Source organism: Balaenoptera acutorostrata, chromosome 12 (assembly GCF_949987535.1).
Source record: "Balaenoptera acutorostrata chromosome 12, mBalAcu1.1, whole genome shotgun sequence".
Classification (NCBI taxonomy): Eukaryota; Metazoa; Chordata; class Mammalia; order Artiodactyla; family Balaenopteridae; genus Balaenoptera; species Balaenoptera acutorostrata.
Window position 1 is genome coordinate 69290006 of NC_080075.1, and position 21003 is coordinate 69311008.

At 49.3% G+C, this 21003-nt stretch overlaps 1 protein-coding gene across 2 annotated transcripts in view; it reads left to right on the forward strand.

Moving 5' to 3' along the window:
* GALNT14 (polypeptide N-acetylgalactosaminyltransferase 14) overlaps window positions 1-21003 on the forward strand; it is a 224394-nt gene that overhangs the window by 118493 nt on the left and 84898 nt on the right. For both annotated transcript variants that reach the window (XM_057558278.1, XM_007191374.2), the window contains exon 2: window positions 18391-18560. In XM_057558278.1, coding sequence (XP_057414261.1) covers window positions 18391-18560 — 170 coding nt within the window. The remainder of the gene's footprint in view (window positions 1-18390; window positions 18561-21003) is intronic.

Here is a 21003-nt window from a genome sequence, read left to right on the forward strand (position 1 = left end):
GTAACATTTTCACAGTATTATATGACCACTGCCATAGCTGTTTCGTTTTGATTTCATAATTAAATAGATTCATTGTGCTCCTGGTTCTTATACTCTGTTCCTGGGCTGTTCATTTTGAACCATCTCTTCATTGGCTGGATGTTATCATTTAGTAGATTCTTCAAAATGGGCTCAGAGGTGCTGTGATCCCCAAGGTCTTTGACGGTGGGAATGTCAGTCTCTCGCCTTCCACACTTGAACAGGTTAAGATGCTCTCGGGTCATATCTGAAGTTAGCCTTTGTGGCTATTCCTTCACTGTCATCTGTTGATGAATGTTGCTCTGGGGAAGTTTGAAGTCAGCAAACATTCTTCCTTTTGTAGATGAGAAGATGTCTTGTTTCTTCTGCCTGGATGCTTGATGATTTCTGTCTCAATTGTCCAAGTTCAATACCTAAATCAGGAACCATCTCTGGGTCAATTGTTCTGTATCAATTTTTTGTGGAACGTGGCATGCTCTTTTGCTGTACAGATTCCATTTTTTATTCATTTCAGGGGCTTTTTTTTTTAAAGGATGAATACCTTTTTGTGCGTTCCACCTGTGTCTCGCCTTCAGGTTCGCTGGTTTTCTGATGTTGGGTCACCTTTGCTGTTTCTGCATGATTTTTTCTCTCCTCTAGTTGCTTCAATAAATTGAGCTTTTCTCCTTTTCAGTCACAGTGACTCACCCAAGGACCCACTGCTACTGGGTGGCAGACGGGGATGGAACCCTTTAGTTGGTGTCAGAAATTAGATTTTCTGCTTCATCTGCTACTTGGAATTTCTACATTTATTTACTGGTTCTGCAAAAGCATTTAGTGGTTCTCGATTTTATAATCCTTCATTTTGTTTCTTTGTTTTATCATCTGATCTTCTAGCTCTTGTTCTATTAAATTCATGTTCTTAAGTTGTTCTATAGTATGAAGCATGTTTGGGTAATTTCTTTCTGTGCCTTAGGTTATATTTTCTTTTAGGCTGGGGTTTTTGGTTTATGTGTATGTGCAGTGGGATTTTTAATTTTTTTCATGCTATGCTCCATTTCTTTGTTCGTTTTTGTTCATCTCCCCACCCCCCACCCCCGTACTCCACAATGACATTTGCTTCATTGCCATGCAGTATGTTTTCCGTTTGCCTTTCCTACTGACCCTGACTTAGTGTGAGTCAGTTCTTGACCCCTTTCCCAGCATGTCTTGGCTTGTTCATTTTCTCCACCAGGAGTAGTTTGAGGGCTGGGGGTTCTGTGTTCTGTCCACTTTTCTGCAGCCTGAGAACCTTGGCTGGGGTGAGAATGGAAGTGGAGAGCTGGCCCGAGGCTGGGAGTAGTCTTCATTAGGACACCCAGCCTCTCTCCCAGATGCCAGGAGTCAGCGAGAAAATCCTTGCTCCTACGTCTATGCAGTTTGGGAGAAGAAGGCCCAATAAATAGGTAATTATAATAAGTGCCATGATGTAAGAGGAGGGGCCACTTTCAGATGGCAGGGACCAAATTTTCTCAACTTACTTTCAGTACTAGTGGTGGCAGTTTAACGTAAGGATACCAGTTTTGTGGGGACTGGAATTAAGGACTTGCAGGCCGTGGTAAGGAACTTGGCCTTTATTCTGTCGATAGGATCCAACTATATATTTCAGAAAAGTCCCTCCAGCAGCAGCATGAAAATTAAATACGGATCTGAAGACTTAACATCCCCAAAGCATATCTGTGGGTCAGCTCTGCAAAGAGGCCAAGAAAATAACTTTTGTACTTGGAGCTGGGGCACCATGGAGTAGAGAGGTTCCTGAGACAAGCTGACATCCCTCCACCCTTCTTTATCCCTTCCCCACTTCAGACACCCTCAGCTTTGGGGCAGCAGCTGAAGAAACCCAGCTTCTCCTCCCAATGCTGTTCCCTCGTGGACCTCTGGAGATGTTTTCTAGAGCTGTCCAGATGACAGCCAGGGCCAGGCGCTGCACATAGGGATAATAGATCTCAAGGTTGTTGCTTTTTCCTAGCACAGCACGGAGCAGGGCCCAATTATGCGGTCCCTCTGCATAGCAGCCCTCATTACTGTGCTCAGCATGGGATGGGCAGAGGCTGGCAGAGCTGGGGAACCGGCTCTGGCCCCCTAAAGTATAACTTAGGGGTGGGGGGAAGGAAGACATCATTGATTTCTTCCCTGCCAGGCAGGTCTGCCTGTGTGAGCTCATCTTTTCAGGGAGGCACCCATACCTGTACACCGGACTTGAAAGCCGCGTGCCTCCTAGGGTTCCATGGTGGCACTGGGTCCTTGATACTGTAAGCAGAAATTTGTATATGTGTCTACACAGACATTTCTCTGGGGAGAGGGGCTTCCATCATGTTGCAAAGGGGGCCATCTGTCCTCAAAATAGCTAAGAATGCCTGCCCTAACTCCTACATTTGGCAAGTGGGGAAACTAACCAGAGACCCAGTGAGTAGAAGTGATTTACCCAAGGATACAAGGTAGTGGCAGAGGCAGATCTAAAAGCCTGATCTCCTGGCTCCTTCCGGGAATCCTCGCTGCCTCTCTGGTGGGATCACTTCCTGCCCCATGGACACACGATGTTGTCTTCACTTTACTAACAAGTGAAGTTGTAGCTGCCGTTGACGGAGTGCTTAGTGTGAGCACGTGCTTCAGTTAGTCTATCTGTTCACAAAACAGAATCGTGATTTTACAGACTAGGCAGCTGAGGCTCACTCAGAGAGGTTAATCCCTTGCCCAAGATAGACGGTAACTGGAGGACAGGGATGGCGCACTCAGCTCTTTCGGGGCATCCAGTCTACCCATCCCCACCTCCCATCTTTTTGCACTCCTGTCTCAGTCTGGCCCAGGCCAGGACTTCCCCCTCCCTGCAGTGTTCTCTGACGGGCCCAGCCCTGGCTGTTGCTTCCTTTCTCTGGATAGGCAGGACCACTGTAAGTTCTTCGTAGGCAGATGGTCTTGGTTCAACTCTCAGTCCTGCTACTTCCCTGATGGCTGCCCTTGAGCATGTTTACTTCTCCTCTCTAGCTCTGCTTGTATATGAGATGGCAATAATAATACCCAGATCTTGGGGACTTTAAGAGGATTAAATGAGATAATTAACATCCATCGAGTCATTTATTCCACAAATATTGGAGAATCTACCATGAGCCATGCAATATGCCAACAGTGGTGAGCAAAACAGACAGTTCCTGCTCTCAAGAAGGGTGTGGCCAAGTTGCAGAGGCACACATGAAATATATAATTAGACCAATGTACCTGATACAGGCTATGATTTCCCAGTTCTGTAAAAGAGATGTGTAAGTTCCTCAGAGAGTATAGGAGGGACTTTATGCAGCCTCAAGATTCATGGAAGCCCTCTTTAAAGATATAACACTTAGTTTGAGAGCCGATGGATGAAGAGGAGTTGATCAGGTGAAGAATATTCCAGGTAGAAAACACGGCAGGCATGGAGGCCTGAGATGGTGTATTCATTTGCAAGAACTGCCATAACAAAATACCACAGGCTGGGTGGCTTAAACTACAGAAGTTTATTTTCTCAAAGTTCTGGAGGCCTAAAGTTTAAGGTCAAGGTGTTGACAGTGCTGGTTTTTCCTGAGGCCTCACTCCTTGGCTTGCAGATGGCCGCCTTCTCATCATGGTCTTTTCTTGGTAGGAGGGCACCCCTGGTGTCTCTACCTCTTTTTATAAGGACACCAGTCATACGGGGTTAGGGCTCCACTCTGATGGCCTCTTTTTAACCTAATCACCTCTTTGAAAGCCCTGTCTCCAAATGCGGTCACATGGAGCAGGGTACACCCCAATAACCTCATTTAACCATAATTACCTCGCTAAAGGCCCCATCTGCAAACACAGTTACACTCTTGAGGTATTGGAGACTTCAACAGATGAATTTTGGGGGACCAGAATTCAGATGGGAAAGAGCTTGACTTGTTCTACAAGCTGAAGACAGGCCAGTGTGACTGGAGCGTAGTAAACAAAGAGGGGAAGGGAGACGGGAGTGAGGCTGCAGAATTTATGAAGCCGTATCAGGCAGGGCTTGGAAGGTCGTGGTACAGAGTGCGGATGGTATTCTGAGTGCAGCGGGGAGCCACTGGAGGGGTTTTGAGTCCGAATGGGAGAGAGAGAGGATCAGGTGTCATTTTAAGAAGGTAACTCCTGAAAATGGATTGTTGGGGCTGAAAGTAGAAATACGGAGTTGGGACCTATTGCAGTCAGTATTTCAGAAAGCAGTCAGTGGTGGTGGGCGTGGTTGTAGAGATGGGGATGGTGGGGGGGAAGGATGGAGACACGTGGTGGAGGTTGAATCCATAGGACATGGTGGTGGGTGGCGTACAGGCGATCAGAGTGAAGATGCGGGTGAGAGAAAAGGAGTGTGAAGGATGACTCAGATTCCCGGTTGAGCAGCTGCACGGATGCTGGTGCTGTTTCCTCACAGGGGGCAGACTGGAGGAGGTTGTGATGGGAAGATCAGGAGTTCCATATGGGACCTACTCAGCGGGAGATGCTTGTGAGACACCCGGGTGGGCATGGCAAGTAGGCATCTGTTTAATCTAGACGTGAGCTCAGAAGAGATCTGGGCTGGAAAGATATAGTGGGAATTATCCACCTGTAGAAGCCTTTGAAGACACAGGAATGGAAGCAGTCACCTGTGATGAGCATATAATGGGTCGGGGAGGGGGGAATTAAATCCACAGGCAATTCCAAGATTTAGAAGCCAGGGAGGAGGAGAGGCCAGCAAAGGAGGTGGGGAAGAGGGCAGAGGATGAGGAAGAGCCCAAGAAAGAGGGCTCCTGGGAGCCAAGAGACAAGAGCACCTGAAGGGGGGTGTCCCCGGTGGGATAGATGCTGCTGAGGGACCAAGGAAGAGGCATGTGCCAAATCCTGGCTCAATGCTGGGCAGCCAGCGGGCACCCGATCAACGTGGGATCCTTTACCTTGCCACTCTCTCCGTCTTAATTTGTTCCTGTATTTCTGAATATCTATTGCCTTTTCCCTCAGATGACAGTAAGAACCCAAGAAATAATGAATAAATGAATGAAGATGTGAATGACAAGGGCAGCTGTGATGGGTGGTCTCCGGGGTGAGGTGCAACTCCTCTCATCTCCTCTCCTGCAGCCCTGGGCATTGATTTTGTCCCAAGGCTAGGCTGGGTGCAAGATTGCTGGACACTGATGGCTCCTGTCTAGCAGAGGGCCCTCTGGAGAGCCACTTCGCGTGTTCCTCAGGCATCCCGGCCTGAGCAGGACCGAGACAGTCCCCTTGGCTGCTGGTGCAGGGAGCCGCCTCCCTCAGCAGGTCGCCGGAGTCCCTGTCGCCTTCCCCCCACCCGCCCAGCGGCGTCGACTGCACTGTAATCACACAATTATGATGCCATTAAAATGTCACATTTGGAGAAATCCATATAAACAAAGCATTAACAACCGCTTGAAAATTGTAGTCTTTACCACTAATGACCTACTTTGTCTGTGCACCCACCGTACCCTCCTGCCACCCCCAGGGCTGCCGCTTTCCCCAGCCTCGCTTTCAGAGGCAGACCAGAAGGTACAGTTGTGTCTGCTGCCTGGAAAGCCTTAACGTTTAATGTGCTGGGAGAGGCTCTTTGATGCGTGTGTCCGAAGTTGGCCAGGCCAGGGGGAGACCAGCACTGAGCCACTTAGCAAATGAGACAAGAGGATGCCATACCGCCCTACCACCCCCCTGCCCTCCGCACTGCCCCCGGCAGATCTAAGATCCTGATGGTGGAAGAACCCGTGGAGAGAATCTGGTCCTTGGGAAACTGAAGAAAGAGGATGGTGTTGAAAAATGTGAGGGTCGGATTCATGCCATTGGCTTTGACTCCCTCCTTTCGGGAAGAGATTGAACCTGAGACTTAGTGTCAGGCCTTGCAGGAGGAAAGGGTCCTGCCCAGCGGCTGTGGACCAGAGGGAGTCCAAGCTAAGAACGTCGGTGGGTGGAGAGCCACGGGGTGAGAGGGCTTTGATGGTTTTTACCTCATTCCCAGGACAGTGCTCTGGAAAAGTGGAGATACTGAATTTTCTTTGTCACCAGAGTCTAATTTTAGTGCACTAAGGAAATGGATTACTTAAAGGAATCTTGTAGTGAGTGCTCTTAGGCAATAGGACATAAACCAAAGCAGCTCTGGCCAAGTGATTAATCTCTTCTCGATGTATCTCAATTGCAAATCTGGATCCCCAGAGAGTCTCGTTTGTGGTTAAAGTCAGAGTAAGCTTTATTCTGAGGAAGCGAAAGAGAAGACCACTGTGGGTTAAAAGATGTTGAATTAGAGGATTGGCGATGTTTTATTTTTGTTTTTATTGAAGTGTAGTTGATTTACAATGTTGTGTTAGTTACTGCTGTACAGGAAAGTGATTCAGTTATACATATACATATATATACATTCTTTTATATATATATATTCTTTTCCATTGTGGTTTATCATAGGATATTGAATCTCTGTGCTACACAGTAGGACCTTGTTGTTTATCCATTCCATATATAATAGCTTACATCTGCTCACCCCAGCCTCCCACTCCATCCCTCCCCAACCCCCTCCCCCTTGGCAACCACAAGTCTGTTCTCTGTGTCCATGAGTCTGTTTCTGTTTCGTAGCTAGGTTCATTTGTGTCAAAACTCTAATTCAAAAAGATACATGCACCCCCTATGTTCATAGCAGCACTATTCACAGTTGCCAAGACATGGAAACAACCTAAATGTCCATTGACAGAGGAATGGTTAAAGAAGATGTGGTACATATATACAATGGAATACCACTCAGCCATAAAAAAGAACAAAATAATGCCATCTGCAGCCACATGGATGCAACTGGAGATTATCATGCTAAGTGAAGTAAGTCAGAAAGAGAAAGGCAAATACCATATGACAGCACTTATATGTGGAGTCTAAAATATGACACAGATGAGGGTAGAAGATGTTTTAAATGTCACTCCAGCACTTGGCATCCCTCACACAGTTCAGGATTAACCTGCAGAAGGGATCATGCCACAGGTGCTTTAACGAATGGACAAGAATGGTTGGTGACGAGCACGTCATTTGGGGAGCAATTATTGGTGCTTCGTAAGGTGAGAGAGATGCCCCTGTGGGTCTTGTTTGCAAAAGCAAGTGCTTTATAAATCCCTTCTTTATAGTTCATGCAAGATGCCATAGACGAAATTCCTGCCAGGCTGTAAAGATGGTCACTATTTAGGACAGGCTCGTAAGGATTTCTCTCAGTTTTTCAACCCACTGCCGTTATCACTTGCTATGTTGCCTGCAGCACTAAATTTGCCCTTCACAGAGGTGGGCATCCTTTCCCCACCCAGATTCAGCAGCCGTGATGTCTGCTGGGTCTGGTTTTGACATAATAGAGCCCCTTTCACTGAAAGCCAGCCAGCAGCCCCCATGGAGTCCTGGGAGATAAAGCCCTTTCAGAGTTATTCACTCCAACCCCACACCTGCATATTCAGAAGCTGACCTAGTTTTGAGGGAGCTGGAGGGTATCTGGATGTCACCTTATTTACAGAGCGGATAGAAAATGCGCTAAGCTCTGGGCCCTGCCTGCACACAGTATCTGGGGAGATCTAGCCGGCACCTTGGAGACGGAGAAGAGAGGAACAAATTCTCCTCCGCCAAGAGCTCGAGGCTTCTTGCTAATGTCACATTTGGGGAATGAATGGTAGGGCTTAGGGGACATGACCCTGAAACTCCTTCTAGCCAGAAAATCCAGTTTAGCACCTTTTGACCTATGGATTAAGGGAGGTGTTTGCAGGATAGCCTCGGCGGAAAGTGTATGACGGGGCTTCTGGCGGGCACCTCCTCCCGCCTCCTTCCTCCATCCTTCTCTAGGCAGGAGCTGGGTTTGGAAGCCTCTTTCCACGAATGACCCTCTGCCATTGTAGGTCCCGGTAAAGGATATGACGGAGCCCACCTGCCTGGGTTTAATCCCAGCATCTGCACTTACTAGGTGTGTGACCTTGGCTGAGTCTCTTTAGCTCCTCAAACCTCAGTTTCACCTTCAGTAAAATAGGGTTCATAATAGCACCTGCTTCAGGTTTGTTCTGAGTATTCAATGAGTGACATCTTCAGGACAGAGCCTGGCACGCAGTAAATGCTACAAAACAATTAGTTGTGATTGCTGTTCTGAGTGACTATGTCCAGTGTGCGAATTGATCACCTTTTCAAGTCGGTCCTCTTCCCTGGCTTCTCACAGCCATCTCCACCTTGATTTCTCCAAGGTCACCTTTGTTCAAGAAGAACCTAGAGGGAGATTTGGGGAAGCTGCAAACCTTGTCGAACATATCCCTTGTGAGGATAGCTGTAGGACTGGCCATTCCGGCCCTTGGAAGCCAAGTCCCAGGACGCCTGGAGAAGACCCTCCGGGGCTAATGCGTCAGAGGAGGAAAGGGGCCAGCAGTCGAGCAGGGAGCAGGCTCCTTGGCCTGATGGGAGCCTTGGGGTCTCAAGCAGGTTCAGGTTTCTGACCCCACCCCTGGGATCCCCAGGTGTCCCCCCAGAATCACCCAGCACAGCCTCTGTGCCTGCCGCAGACCCCACCTTCACACACATAAAAAAGGGAGTTAGCACAGAGGCCACACAAAGCTCAGTTTCCAGCCTTCCAAGCTGGCAATGACCTTATGTATTCCTTTTTTAAAAAGTAGTTTTCTGGTTGTGTCGTTTGCATGGCACTGTGCTCAAACCCATATCTGAGATGGGGCTTTTGGGTGGATGAGCCCTCCTGAGCCCCAGGCAACAACAGCATTGATGATGACCTGTGTCTTTCATCACAGCCGGACAGTTAGGAGGTGCATCCAGTCACCTGAGGATGCAGTCACAGGCCACATTTCTGCCACAGGGAAGGAAGAAGCTAAACGTAAATTAGCTGACTGTAAATCGTAAAATAGTAAATTTTCTCCCCATCAGCATTCAATCCCCAAAAGGAATAATAGTAACCACAGCAATGTTGACAATAATAATGTGTTACATTCGCGTTATGTTTTACAGAACAATTTTCGTGTCTTATCTCATTTCTGAGACTTAATCCAGGACTGTAAAATTGTGTGGGGTAAAGATTCATATTGCCCTTGGGGTGGAGGAAGAAACCGACCACAAGGGGTTGAAAGGGCGTTGCTGAGCAGAGCCAGGCTCGGGACCGGCTTTCCTGACTCCTGTTTTCCTTTAGCATCTACGGGACGGTCGACAGGAATTACAGGATCTTCTCTGATGCCGTGCATCCCCTTCTCTGCCCATCTCCACCTTCCCACACATCAGCACTCTTGCTGCTGCATGTCTGTCCGGGTGAAACTGGGTTGAAATGTACAAGGGGCCCCTTGAAAGAGAAGAGAAGTCACAAAAGCTTGACGCGTATAGCATGAGCACTTTTCCCTTCATTTCATTCTTCCCTCCTTTATCTTTACCCTCTTCCTTTTATCCCATTACTGTCTCTGGGTCACAATTTGGTAGCCCGCAGACTCACCCCATGGGTGTATTTTGTTTCACCCAAAGGGGAGGTTTAAGGCAGTGTCACTAGGCAGGTATTGTTTGGCACCTGTAAGGTCTTCGCTCACATTTCTGTTCTCGGTGACCCTGAAGGCGTGTTCGTTTGTGACCCCTGCTGCACACCTTGGTTCAGTCGGGCCCCTTGAAAGTTGCTTGCCTCCATAGCTATTCCTTGAGGCTAACGAGATTACTGATGATGCCTTAAGATATTTCCTGGCCCTGTACAGGTGAAGAGGGAGACCTCTTCTGTCACTGGGAAATTCAAATCTCGTTTTTAGTATTTTGTTTTTTTCCTGCTTCTAGTGAGTGAGTGTGTGTCTTACCACAGGGCTCCATCTCTGTTCCTGCTGGAAGCCACTCTGGCCACACTGTTGGGCCATCCCAGGAGGAATGCCCTCCTCTTCCCTCGCACCCCTGCCCTGAGAGATGGCGGCAGTGTCACCCCGGCAGACCTCAGTCTTTGGAGGTGACCCTGTGCCCAAGACGACTCAGCTGTCCACTCCAGAAACAATGAGTTTCAGTGTCCAGTTCTGTTTAGCTGGAGGCCTCCCTTTCTGAGCTCACTTCCGGTCCGCTCTCCCTAGGTCCAGACCCTCTCCTTGGTCCCACCCGAGCACAGCTTCCGTCTCTTCATGCCTGCTGTCCTCCAGCACCAGCCTCCTGGGTACAGGCACAACCACCCTCCTTGTGCCACCATGCGGTCCACCAAATCCTCTTCCTCCTGGGCCCCGTTTGGTTACTTGGCTCCCTCCCCACTTGATCTCTTGCTCTCTGGGTTCCAGAGCTGAAAGGGACAGAAGCTTCTCATGTTCCCGTGGTCTGTTCACTGCTCCATCTTTGAACACAAAGAAGATGCAGAAATCAATGATGTGGGTGGGGGCAGCTCTCTCTTAATCCTCACGCCCACCAGCAGTTGGGAGGTGCTCTTCAAGCAAACAAGTGATATGAGATGCCCATCTCCATAAAGCAGCTCTGGGTTTGGTCTTTGGTGGTGGAATGTATAGGGCGTTGGGTAGGAAGGGAGCAGACATGTAGCATTAGAGCTCACTCACCCTGGCACGTGCAGGGGGACCATACCTTCTTGCCCAGTCACGCTGATTTATACTTCCCTGGTGCCTCCCTCTCATGCTAATTAGCAAGCAAATTAATCTCCATATAAGGCCCAAATTGCATGAGACTCTTTTTTTCCCCTTATTCCAGAAACAAAAGCTGGGCTTCTGTCCATTCTGTTAATCACATTATATTTCACAGTTGGAGGTTTCAGGCAATTATAATAATTATCAGAACTTTTCTTCTTCCAGAAAGCTCGAAGCATCCCCCAAAGCCGTATTTGCATGTGATGTGCAATTGGAAAATATGTGGTCAGTGTGTGTATTGGGCAATGATGGGGAGGAGAGAGCTAGGTGGTGGTGTCTCTTGTCCGAGACCAAATGAGACTAAAGCCAGCAGTAGAGTCATTGTGGTATCCAGACTGTCAAGACCCCCCAGTGGCTCAGAGAAGCCACAGCAGATCCAATATCTAGGCACCTGGCTCTTGAGGGAGCGGGGGTGAGAAGGAAAGTGGGGAAGAAAGACAGAAGGAGGTGGAATAGAAAAGTAAACTTATCCCTGTTGAATTATCTGCTACCTCATTTGGCCTGAGAAATAGCCCTTTCCTCCTCTATTATATGCCCATTCCATCTATCAAATTCTTTAAGAGTGACTTTCATATAATTAATACTAACCATTAAACTACAACATTGAAGGAGCAATTGCCTAATTCTGAGGAAAATTTAAATTTATTATCAGCACCCGGGATAAAATGAATCCTAAAGAGAAGAAGAGAAAACCGTGCAGAAGATAAATAGAAAGCCAAGTGGGATATTGACTTGATCCTTCTCCAGTGCAGGGTAATTTGGCTTCTAAAGTGAGTTAGATCATAATAAATTAAATTTAGATTTCTGCACATCAGTTAAATAACTCCCCAGACAGAATTCCAGTGAGAGGAAGAGGTGATAATACATGGTGGAAATATTAAAATGGAGATCTTATCTAATAATCCATAATTGATGTGCTGTCCCTGGATGAGGGAGAAGGATTTGGCAGCTCTTTCCTTTGTCATGAGCCCAGGTGGGTGAGTGAAGGGCTGGCTTGCCCCTCCTTCTTTGTTTGAGTTGGTCCTGCAGACTGTGGGGAGTCTGTTACCGGCAGTCACTCCTCTCCCAGACCATTCCTACCAGGTAGGACTTACAGAGCTGTACTGGTGTGATGAGGGATTCTGCTGTCCTCTTGTTTGGAAAAACAAGGTCACTTCCCAGATGGATGCACATTAGAACAGTACAGAGGTGGGCAGATCCTCCTGCATTTTTGTGACTGCCTAGCAGGATGAACAAAGTGGCCCCGTGGATGAGTGAAACATCTGGTGATGGGGAAAGAACACCGGTTTTGAGGTCAGAATTCCTGGGTTAGAGTCTCAGTCGTCTCCAGCAAGCTCTTTTGCTTTCTCGAGCCTCAGTTTTCCAATCTGCAAAATGGGAACAACCTAACTGGCCTGCCACCTGCATGGGGTTAATACAAATGGATATTCCAGTGAAAATGCTTTGAAGACTGTAAACATTTCTGTTTGTCTTTCAATCATTATTATACTTTTTTGTTTCTAAAAATTCTGTTTGGTTCTTTTACAAATAACTTTTGTTCTTTCCTAATTTTTTATTCCACATTTCAACCTACATATGCTTTATTTTATATCTGTAATTTCTGTGTCTGGATTTCTTGGAGGAACAGAATATGTTGTTTATAGTTTCCACTCACTCTCCCTTATAGTGGACTTGTTCCCTCTGTGTCTGGTCATTTTTTATTGTGATTCCATCTTTTGGTGAGCTACGTAGGAATCCTGGGAGCCTACCTTGGAGATGCTTTCCTCCAGATAGTATTTATATTTGTCTCTGCTGGGAGCCAGGTTACAGCTGATCTGGGACCATTTAGTCCCACTTCTTGACCTTAATTATGGAAGACTCAGGTTCAGTTACTCCACCTTTTAGGAGCCTGCCTTTACTTTCTCAGTGACCTTTACCCTCGGGGCAGCCTCACATATTGTCTTTACTTACCATTCAACTATCCCAGCTCTGGCTTTAGCACCCTGTATTTTCCCTGGCCTCACCTCTCCTCTTGTGGTGAAGATTTTCATTCTAGAAAGCCCAGTAATGCATTAAAAACCACATTTGTGGCACTTCCCTGGTGGTCCAGTGGTTAAGACTTTGCGCTTCCAATGCAGGGGGCACAGGTTTGATCCCTGGTCCGGGAATTAAGATCCCGCATGCTGTGGGGCGTGGCCCAAAAATAGAAATAATAAAATAAAATAAAACAAAACAAAACAAAATATATCTTCAAAAAAACCCCACCACATTTGTTGTTATTTATGCAGGATCTAGCTGCAGTTCAGCATGAAGGTCCTGGCGAGTATCTGGTCTGCCATGGTGCTAGAAGCAGACAGCTCCAGCGGGTAGAAGACAGGGGCACTCGGGGTGATGCTGGGAAGCCACAGGCTGCGGTCCTGGAAGCAGCCTGGATGCATGGAGATGTGAATGCCAGGCTGCACAGCTAGTGTAGAAACTGGGTCTACAGGCCTTGAGGCACACTTCTCAGTTGTGTGAACTTGGGCAAATAATTAATCCTGCCTGTGCCTCAGTTTCCTCACTTGGAGATTGGGGATACAATTTTCTGTTGTATATTGGGATTGTAAGGGTTAGACATCATTTGGGTTACCCCTCCCTCACTACTTTCCTCTGAGGTTCTGATAGGGGAGCTGGGATGGGTAGTTTTGTGTGCCCAGTAGGTGATGGACCTTATCAAAGGTGCAGCAGAGCAACTTGATCTAGGAAGCCTGCATGTAAAAGTTAGACTGTATTATGAGCAATGTCTCCCTTCTCGTTCTGCACATACGGAAGGGTTTCCAGGGTGTTTGAATTCCTTGATGAACCCCACCCGACTTCACTTACTCTCATTCTCTTGATCCTTTGGTAGATCTTTTGCACTTCTCTGTGTCATGTTTTCTGAGTAGCAAGTCTTATATAAGACTTGGAAGCTTGGGGGTTGGAAGACCTGGGGAACACATAGTTGCCATTAAATATCTGAAGGGTATGAAAAAGAAAGGTCAGATTTGCATTAAATATCCCTGGGGATAAAACCAGGCCCCAAAGGGAGATATTACCCGGAGACAAATTCTGGTTCAAAATTAGAAGGAAACTTCTAGAAGTTACAGTCCTTTGAAGCTTGGAGTGGGCTTCTTGGGACCGCTCTGTCCCTGACTGGTGGGATGTCCGCCAGTGGAAGGTTACACTGGAGTTTCAAACATTGGGTGGGTAGATGAATTACATCGTCTTTAAATTATCTGTTATATCATTTTTTTCAATTATGACCTTCTGTGTGTTAGTCTATCACATTCCCATCTTCCTGCAGGAATCTGCCTGCAGAGTTCCCCCTTTTCTTGCCCTAGGCTGGCAGGATGAAGCCCCCTGCTGAGAGGAGAATGACTGCCCAGAAGGGGGAGTGAAGAGCAGGCGGGAGGCTGGTTAGAAGGGGTACAGACATCCTTGCGTGGAGGAAGATCTCTAAGCAAAGGAAGAACTGGACCTCGAAAAATGGTGGGAAACACATAGATAGTCTTCGAAGGTAGCCCAAGAAAATGGCAGTGAGTGTGTACTAAGGTTGAGTCACCTAATGGGTGAGCTCATGGGAGCTGGAGCTAGGCCGCCTGGGCTCAAATCCTGGCTCTAACACTACCTGTGTGACATTGGGCAAGTTACTCAATCTCTCTGTGCCTCGGTTTCCCCAGTTATAAGATGGGAATGGTAATATTGATATCTATTATAGTGAGGATTAAATGTAAATATTTAGGACACATGATAAGAGCCCCCCAAGGTGTTAGCTGTTTATTATAGGGTGAGTCTGAGACATTCTCTTAAGGATCAGGTGCAGTTCAGAGTAAGACGGAAGCCTTAGCAAGGGCTAGAGATTCTCTCATTTGAAAGTGAAAAAGAAGAGAATTAGATCAATAAGCGAAAACTAGTAATACCAAGCTGGGGAAAGAAGGGAGGGAGACAAAAACATTAGTGGAAAATAGAGGCATCTTCAAAACCTAACAGAAGGGAAGGCTACACCCATGATTCCTGAGCCAAATAATCAGCTTGAAACCAGAGTGAGAGAAAACAGGCCAGGGAAGGATGGAGGAGAGGGGATTCATGATTTCTTATGGAAGTGTGGTGAGACGAAAGAAATGAAGCAACTTAACAGATGTGCTTTTGAGCTTTCATTTTTGGTGCCAAATTATTTAAGCACTGGTCTTGGCCAGGGGGTTGGCTGACTTAATCAGATAGTTTCTACTTAAAAGATGGTCTTCGTTTTTGTTTGTGGCATCATACTCCTCTTTTGAAACACACACACTCTAGATGGAATAAATTCCAGTCAGAAAGTCAAGTGGTGGCAGCTTGGGGGGCCAGGTGGCAGTGGGCGCAGTTCTGGGGTGGGCGCTTGTGGGGGCTTCCTTGGTGTGTGTTCTTGTTTTGGAAAAGCATTGCACGTCCTGTGCTAGGAAGGCTTGTGAAGGTGAAAGTGCCTGTTCAGAAACTCTCTCGATGTTCACATGAGCCAGGAAGCGAGGAATCCAATGCATGGGTACAACGTACGTGCCCTGGGCCCTTAGAGGCCAGATGTGGGGACTTACGAATTGAAGAGCTTGGAAACCAGCTCCAAATCACGACTGGAAGTATTTGGCAAAGTCGCTGCCCCTTTAGAAATTCCGGGAGGACCGCGGTCAACTCTGTTCTGGGGCAAGCAGGGCAAGAGTGGCTGGCCCTTTCTGCAGGCATGTCCCCCACTCCACTCCTCCAGGGGGGTCTTTCTCTGCCCATTCATCCTCAGCAGAGAGGACGCCCCTTGTTCTGTCCATGATAAACAGAACAGACCGTGGCGCTGGGAGGCCCTGGGGAGATTCAGTCGGGGGTCCCTTCACTTACTAGCCGTCGTGCATGGGCAAGCCACCTTACCTCTCTAAGTCAACCCCTCCCTGTCCAAATGGGGGTTGTGTGAGGATTCTGTGACAATACCTGCAAGCTGCTTCATAAAATAGAGATTGCTATTCAAATGGTAGTGTTGTTTTAAACACAGTCTCACCATCATTTAATACATCCAGATATCATTATAGAAACACCAAGCTCCCAGTACAGGGAGATCCCCCCAGCGGACGCAGTGCAGCAAAGTGGGAACGAGCTCCGCACCTGTGACCATCTGAGGGAGTGGTCCCCGCCAAGGATGCCCTCGACTGACTGTTCAGGCAGTTTCTCCTGCCAGCCTGGCTGCTGCTCCGGCTCTAGGCCTTCTGGAAGCCAGCTAAGTTCTCACGACACCATCTCCAAGGATGCCAAGGATGCTCAGCTGCCCTTAGGGTGGCGATTACCAGGCTGAGCAAACCACCCAACCTTGTACCCCCTTGGCCCTGAGCCTGGTCTGGTATTAACAGAAAGTAGGGATTGGGATGAGACTTAGAGGTTGGTCGAGTGCCCTCACTCCAGCCCCTGTGCCTCCCCACGGTGCCTGCGCCACCACCTGCTTCTCCAGCTGATGGATGGAACTGTACACCGGGGCCCCATCAGGCTTCCCTTCCCACCAGGTTAAAGTGCTAAGGTTACCTCCCAACTGGTCTCCTCGTGGAGCTCTCTTCCCTCCACTCCATCCTGCACATGCAGCCAGAGATACTTTCCCCTGACCTGCTTCATACGGGACCAGCGCATTCTGGAATTTTCTTTCACTCATGTTCTCTTTGCAGTCCGCACTCTGGCCTCCCCATTCTGACCTAGCCATTCCCTGAACAGATGCTCCTCCCCCGAGCCATTCTGCCTTTTATCTGGATTTTCACTGCGCACGTACTTCCCTTCCCCATATCCCCTTAAGCAAAGCAAAATCCCTGCTCATCCTTCAAGTCCTAACTCATTTGATGCTTCTTCTGGGAAGCCGTTCCCATTTCCCTCGCTCCTCTGTTATAGGTGTCTTCACACAGGTGTGTCTACAATGTTGCGCCCGCTGGTGGGCAGGGGCCTTCCGTCTCCGCATCTCCCCTCCCCAGCACACAGCACTCTAGGGGCTCACAACTTATTTTGAGATTTGCAGTGAATTCAGTGGGGCGTGAGCCAGCTGGAGATGGTTCAGGGCCCCATGGCCCTTCCCGCAAGAATGGGATGTCAGGGTGGCCCTGAGGTCATGTTCCAAGCACAGGTGACATCTGTCAGGCTGTGACATGACACAGCCCAGGCTGGGGATTTCATATCCCCCCACACACAAATACCCCCACGTAGCAGCAGTATCACAGGACATTAATAAAATCAATTATTGGATAAAAATCACTGGTTTCCAGTGCTTCATTTTATGCTATTAGCAGGGGAATGCTGGTTCAAAAGGATATAACAGAGAGAGAGAGAGCGAAAGGGAAAGATCAATTATCAGATAAGATGCAGTGGTGCCTGAGATGAACGTGTATGCGGGCGAGCAGCCCCCCCTTACCTGCCAAATGTGGGCCGAGCGCTTGCACTGCTGTTGGCAGCACCTGCCCTGGGCCTTCCTGTTTAGATGCCCTGAGTGCAGAAGAGCATCCTGGCCAGTGATGGGATGGGTGGTACCTGGGCAGCTTCAGATACTTGCACAGCGAGGAGGGCCAGTAACACATGAATGAACATCTCGTCCTCGATGCCAGCCTCAGGGCTCCAGCCCTCATGGTCCAGGTCGGAGCCTGGTCAGTAGGTTCTTCCTGGCACAGGATTCTTTTGGCTGTGATGAACCTGAAAGGTCTGAGCTTTGTTGATACAGAGCGGCTCTCCCCTAGTGGGGGCAGCACTAGCATCCACTGGGCAGTGGCTATCAAGGGAAGCATCCAGTTTGCCGAGGCCCTGAAGCCCATACCTCCTGCTGGCTGTGTGGAGTCTGTGTTGGCTGCAGAGCCGGGGTGGGCAGAGCGGAGGCAGCAGCCTGGGCTCTGGGCAGGAGCCGTCGCCTCCCTGTGTGAATCCCCTCACCTCCTCTGCGCTGGGAGGTCCAGGAGACGGAGCTCTGCTTTGGGCTCTGCCACCATCCACCTGGGCGACCTCAGACAAGCCAGTAACCTTTCTGAAGGCTTGTCTTCCCTACTCTGCAGAGGGTCTTGGGGAGGGTGAAACGATATCGTGAATGCAGAAACCGCCTTATCCATTCTAAAGTACTGTCTTCTCTTGTGGTGAGGGTTGTTACTTGCTCCCCCATGGGTGCTTCTTAAAAATAAGCACAGATTCCTGGGTTGGAGGAAGAAAGGAGCACACAGGCATCCATCTGGTGGGTAGCACACCATGATAGATGGACTGCTTACTTCTCATCGCCACCTTCCTTTGGCAGAGGAAGGAATGACAGTCACTGTGTACCACCTACTATGCGCCAGCCACTGTGCCAGCACTTCTCACCAAGTGTCTCAAATTACCCTGGAGAAGTGGCCTCTGGGGTTAGTGTTCTAGAATCCAAGCCCCAGCCCTGCCGCATCCTAACTGTGAGATCTTGAGCAAGCTGCCTGGGCCATAGAGCCTGCTTCCTTGTCTGTGAAGTCGGAATACAAGCAATATCCATCTCCTAAAACTGCTCTGAGAACTACACGAGATAATGTGAGTATAGGTCCTAGCACCGTGCCTGGTATGTGAGCACAGCACTCATTAAATGGTAGCTGTCATTGTCATCGTCATTCTGTTGTTATTATTGTTGCTCATGGTGTTATTAACGTCCTACCTCTGCCCCTATCTTTGAGCTAAACCTCGCCAGCACAAGCCCGGTCTCGGCGGCTGGGCACTGACAGACAGAGGGGGCTGAGAGGACGGGAGCCATCCTCACAGACTTCCTGTTCGTGTCTCACAGATTTCGGATGCTGACTGGGATGACCTGTGGGACCAGTTTGATGAGCGGCGGTACCTGAATGCCAAGAAGTGGCGCGTCGGTGATGATCCCTATAAGCTGTATGCTTTCAACCAGCGGGAGAGCGAGCGGATTGCCAGCAGCCGGGTGGTCCCAGACACTCGCCTTTTCAGGTACTTCCTCCCGACCCCTCCCCACAGTCATGTCAGATCCACAGCAGGCTTGCTTTGTGCAGCGCCCAGTGCCAGGAATCGGGGCAGGCAAACCGTTTGTTGCGTTAGACACGAAGGGGTCTGTGATGTTGCAGTTTACCCCGCTGTGCTGCTTGCTGCCGCGAGCCGTCCCACAGCACCCCGTGGAGAAGGAGGAGGCCTCCACCTGCACCCTGCCGCCCTCACCCGGGGGTCACCCTAGGCATACCCGCCATGGGGTCATGGAACACTAAACACCCTACAGCCAGAACCTTTCTCCCCTGGCAGATTCCCATGGCCTGGCCTGGCTTTCACACTGGGGGAGGGCAGGCTGAACAGGCCTCTGGGCAGTCAGGCTGGTGGTCTCTTCTGTCGCTGGGAGGTCCCTCTGGCTTCTCTCCTCACGTGCCAAAATGTCAGGCCATCAGAGGTCCTACAGCCTGACATTTTGGCACGTGAGGAGAGAAGCCAGAGGGGCCTCTACACCTGCCATTGGGTCCGCTGTCTGCTTCGGAGCAGCCCTTTCACACAGCCTCTGTCCTGCTATCCCCTTGGTCAGGCCCCCTTCAGATGGGTTGCAGAGATCAGCCCTGGGGCAATGTGGAAAGCTTTGTTTCCCAGCAAAAAGAGGCTTTGTGAAGGCGCTTAGCCTCTCGAGCCTTCCTAGAGTCAGCCAGCCCTTTGCTTCCTGGGGAGGCCTGAGGAAGCAGGTCAGTCTCACCCAGCGCCTCCCCTCCTGACCTCCAAGCTGGGAGGCCCAGCTGTGCCAAAGCCCCATGAGGGTGTGTTTCCTGTCTGCTGCGGGAAATTGACTGGGCACCCAAAATAGCAGACCATCAAGCTTGGGGTAGAGGGGCTTGAAGGCAATGTCAAATGAGAGACTGTAGGATTGGTGTTAGCGTCTTAGCTTTCTGTGTCTGTTTGGGCCTATGGGTACCGAATTGTGGACACTGGGGTTTAGGAGAAGGCCAGTAAACGTTTTCATGACAAACAAGGCTGGTCAATCAGGTGGTGCGTAAGTTGGCAGTATGGGAAGGCTGGTGGACCCAGTCTTCCCGACTAGGCTACACAACTCAGAACCTTGACTTATGCAGCTTATTTCCACGGAGGGGTTTGACCAGTCCTGGCTAATCACCATCACTCCTAAGAGGAGCCGGAGTCCTGGTTTCCCCCATGAATAAAGCCAGAGGACTGAACTGGATGAGATCTATGGCTTCTCACTCTGAGAGTCTGTGAACTCAACCCTCCCCTCGAGGTACCCTGGAGACGCTTCCTTAGCAGTGGGGCCTGGAAGTCCCCTTTACCCAGGACACTCCCTGCTGCTTGCCTGAAAGCTTCAAGTCAGAGTCTTGTATTATTCCTATTAAAATTCCCCAGCACTTACCCTGGTCCTTGGACCTGATAGAATTTTATTTAAATATTAGTTTATTTTATTTCGCGGGGTGGAGAGTATGTATAGGAGAACAGGGAAGAGGGAGCAGGCAGAAGGCTGAGAAGCTCCACTGGGTCTCCAGCGGGTGGTGCCTCCCTTGTCTTGTGTCCAGATGCTGAGGCCCTGTAGAGGGACCCAGGGACACCTCCTCGCCAGGAAAGGGGCTGGTGCATCTGGGTGACAGCTGTCGGAGCGGCCTCTGAAAGCTCCCACCTGCAGGAAGGAGGCGTCGGGGAATTCACTGAGCAGGCCAATTTGCGGGGATACCTGAGCAGGACTAACATCTGCGTTCACCCTGTTTTATGATCTGAGAGGCAGAAATGAAAGCATTTTACAGGGCTGGACACAGTGGTAGTTGTGGGTGAAGAACTCAGCCTGTCCCCAAGGATCTGAGTTCCCCAGGTCCAGTTCCAGGCTCCCTACCTGACCCAGTGTGTTTCTTCTGTGAAGTAAGTGTGATCTTCTGGGATTGCAGCAAGAAGGGAAGAGAAGATTTAGACAGAATGCAGACACCCTTTGGGAAGACAGCGAGGAAAAGTGTATCAACCACACGTCTGCCTCGGGACAGTGACCTTGCTCTGTGGGACCTGGGATTGTGTTACTCAGAGAAGTTCAGACTTACGGATCCTAATCTGAAAGAGCAAGAAGGGGAGAGGACGGGGCATTGGGAATGAGGGCAAGCACATGGTCCCGCCTACTGTGTGCAAAACCCTAAGCAAGCCCCGACAGAAGCCGCCCATTGATCAGCTATCTGCAGGCTGAGTTTGGTACGGGGCTGACCCTGTGCCTGTATCACCCTCGTGGTGATGGGAGTTCCGGAGACTGCAAAGCCCAATGTTCTTCTCTCACATGGGCCCCCACTGAGTGGTGACTTTCTGTCTACAGGACCTCCCACTTCCAACCCTTACCTCCCAGGGAGTCCGTGTCCTTGAGGTTGAAGTCACCAGCTAAGTCCCTTAATCCTTCTGTGATTCTAGCCTCTCTGCTGTATCC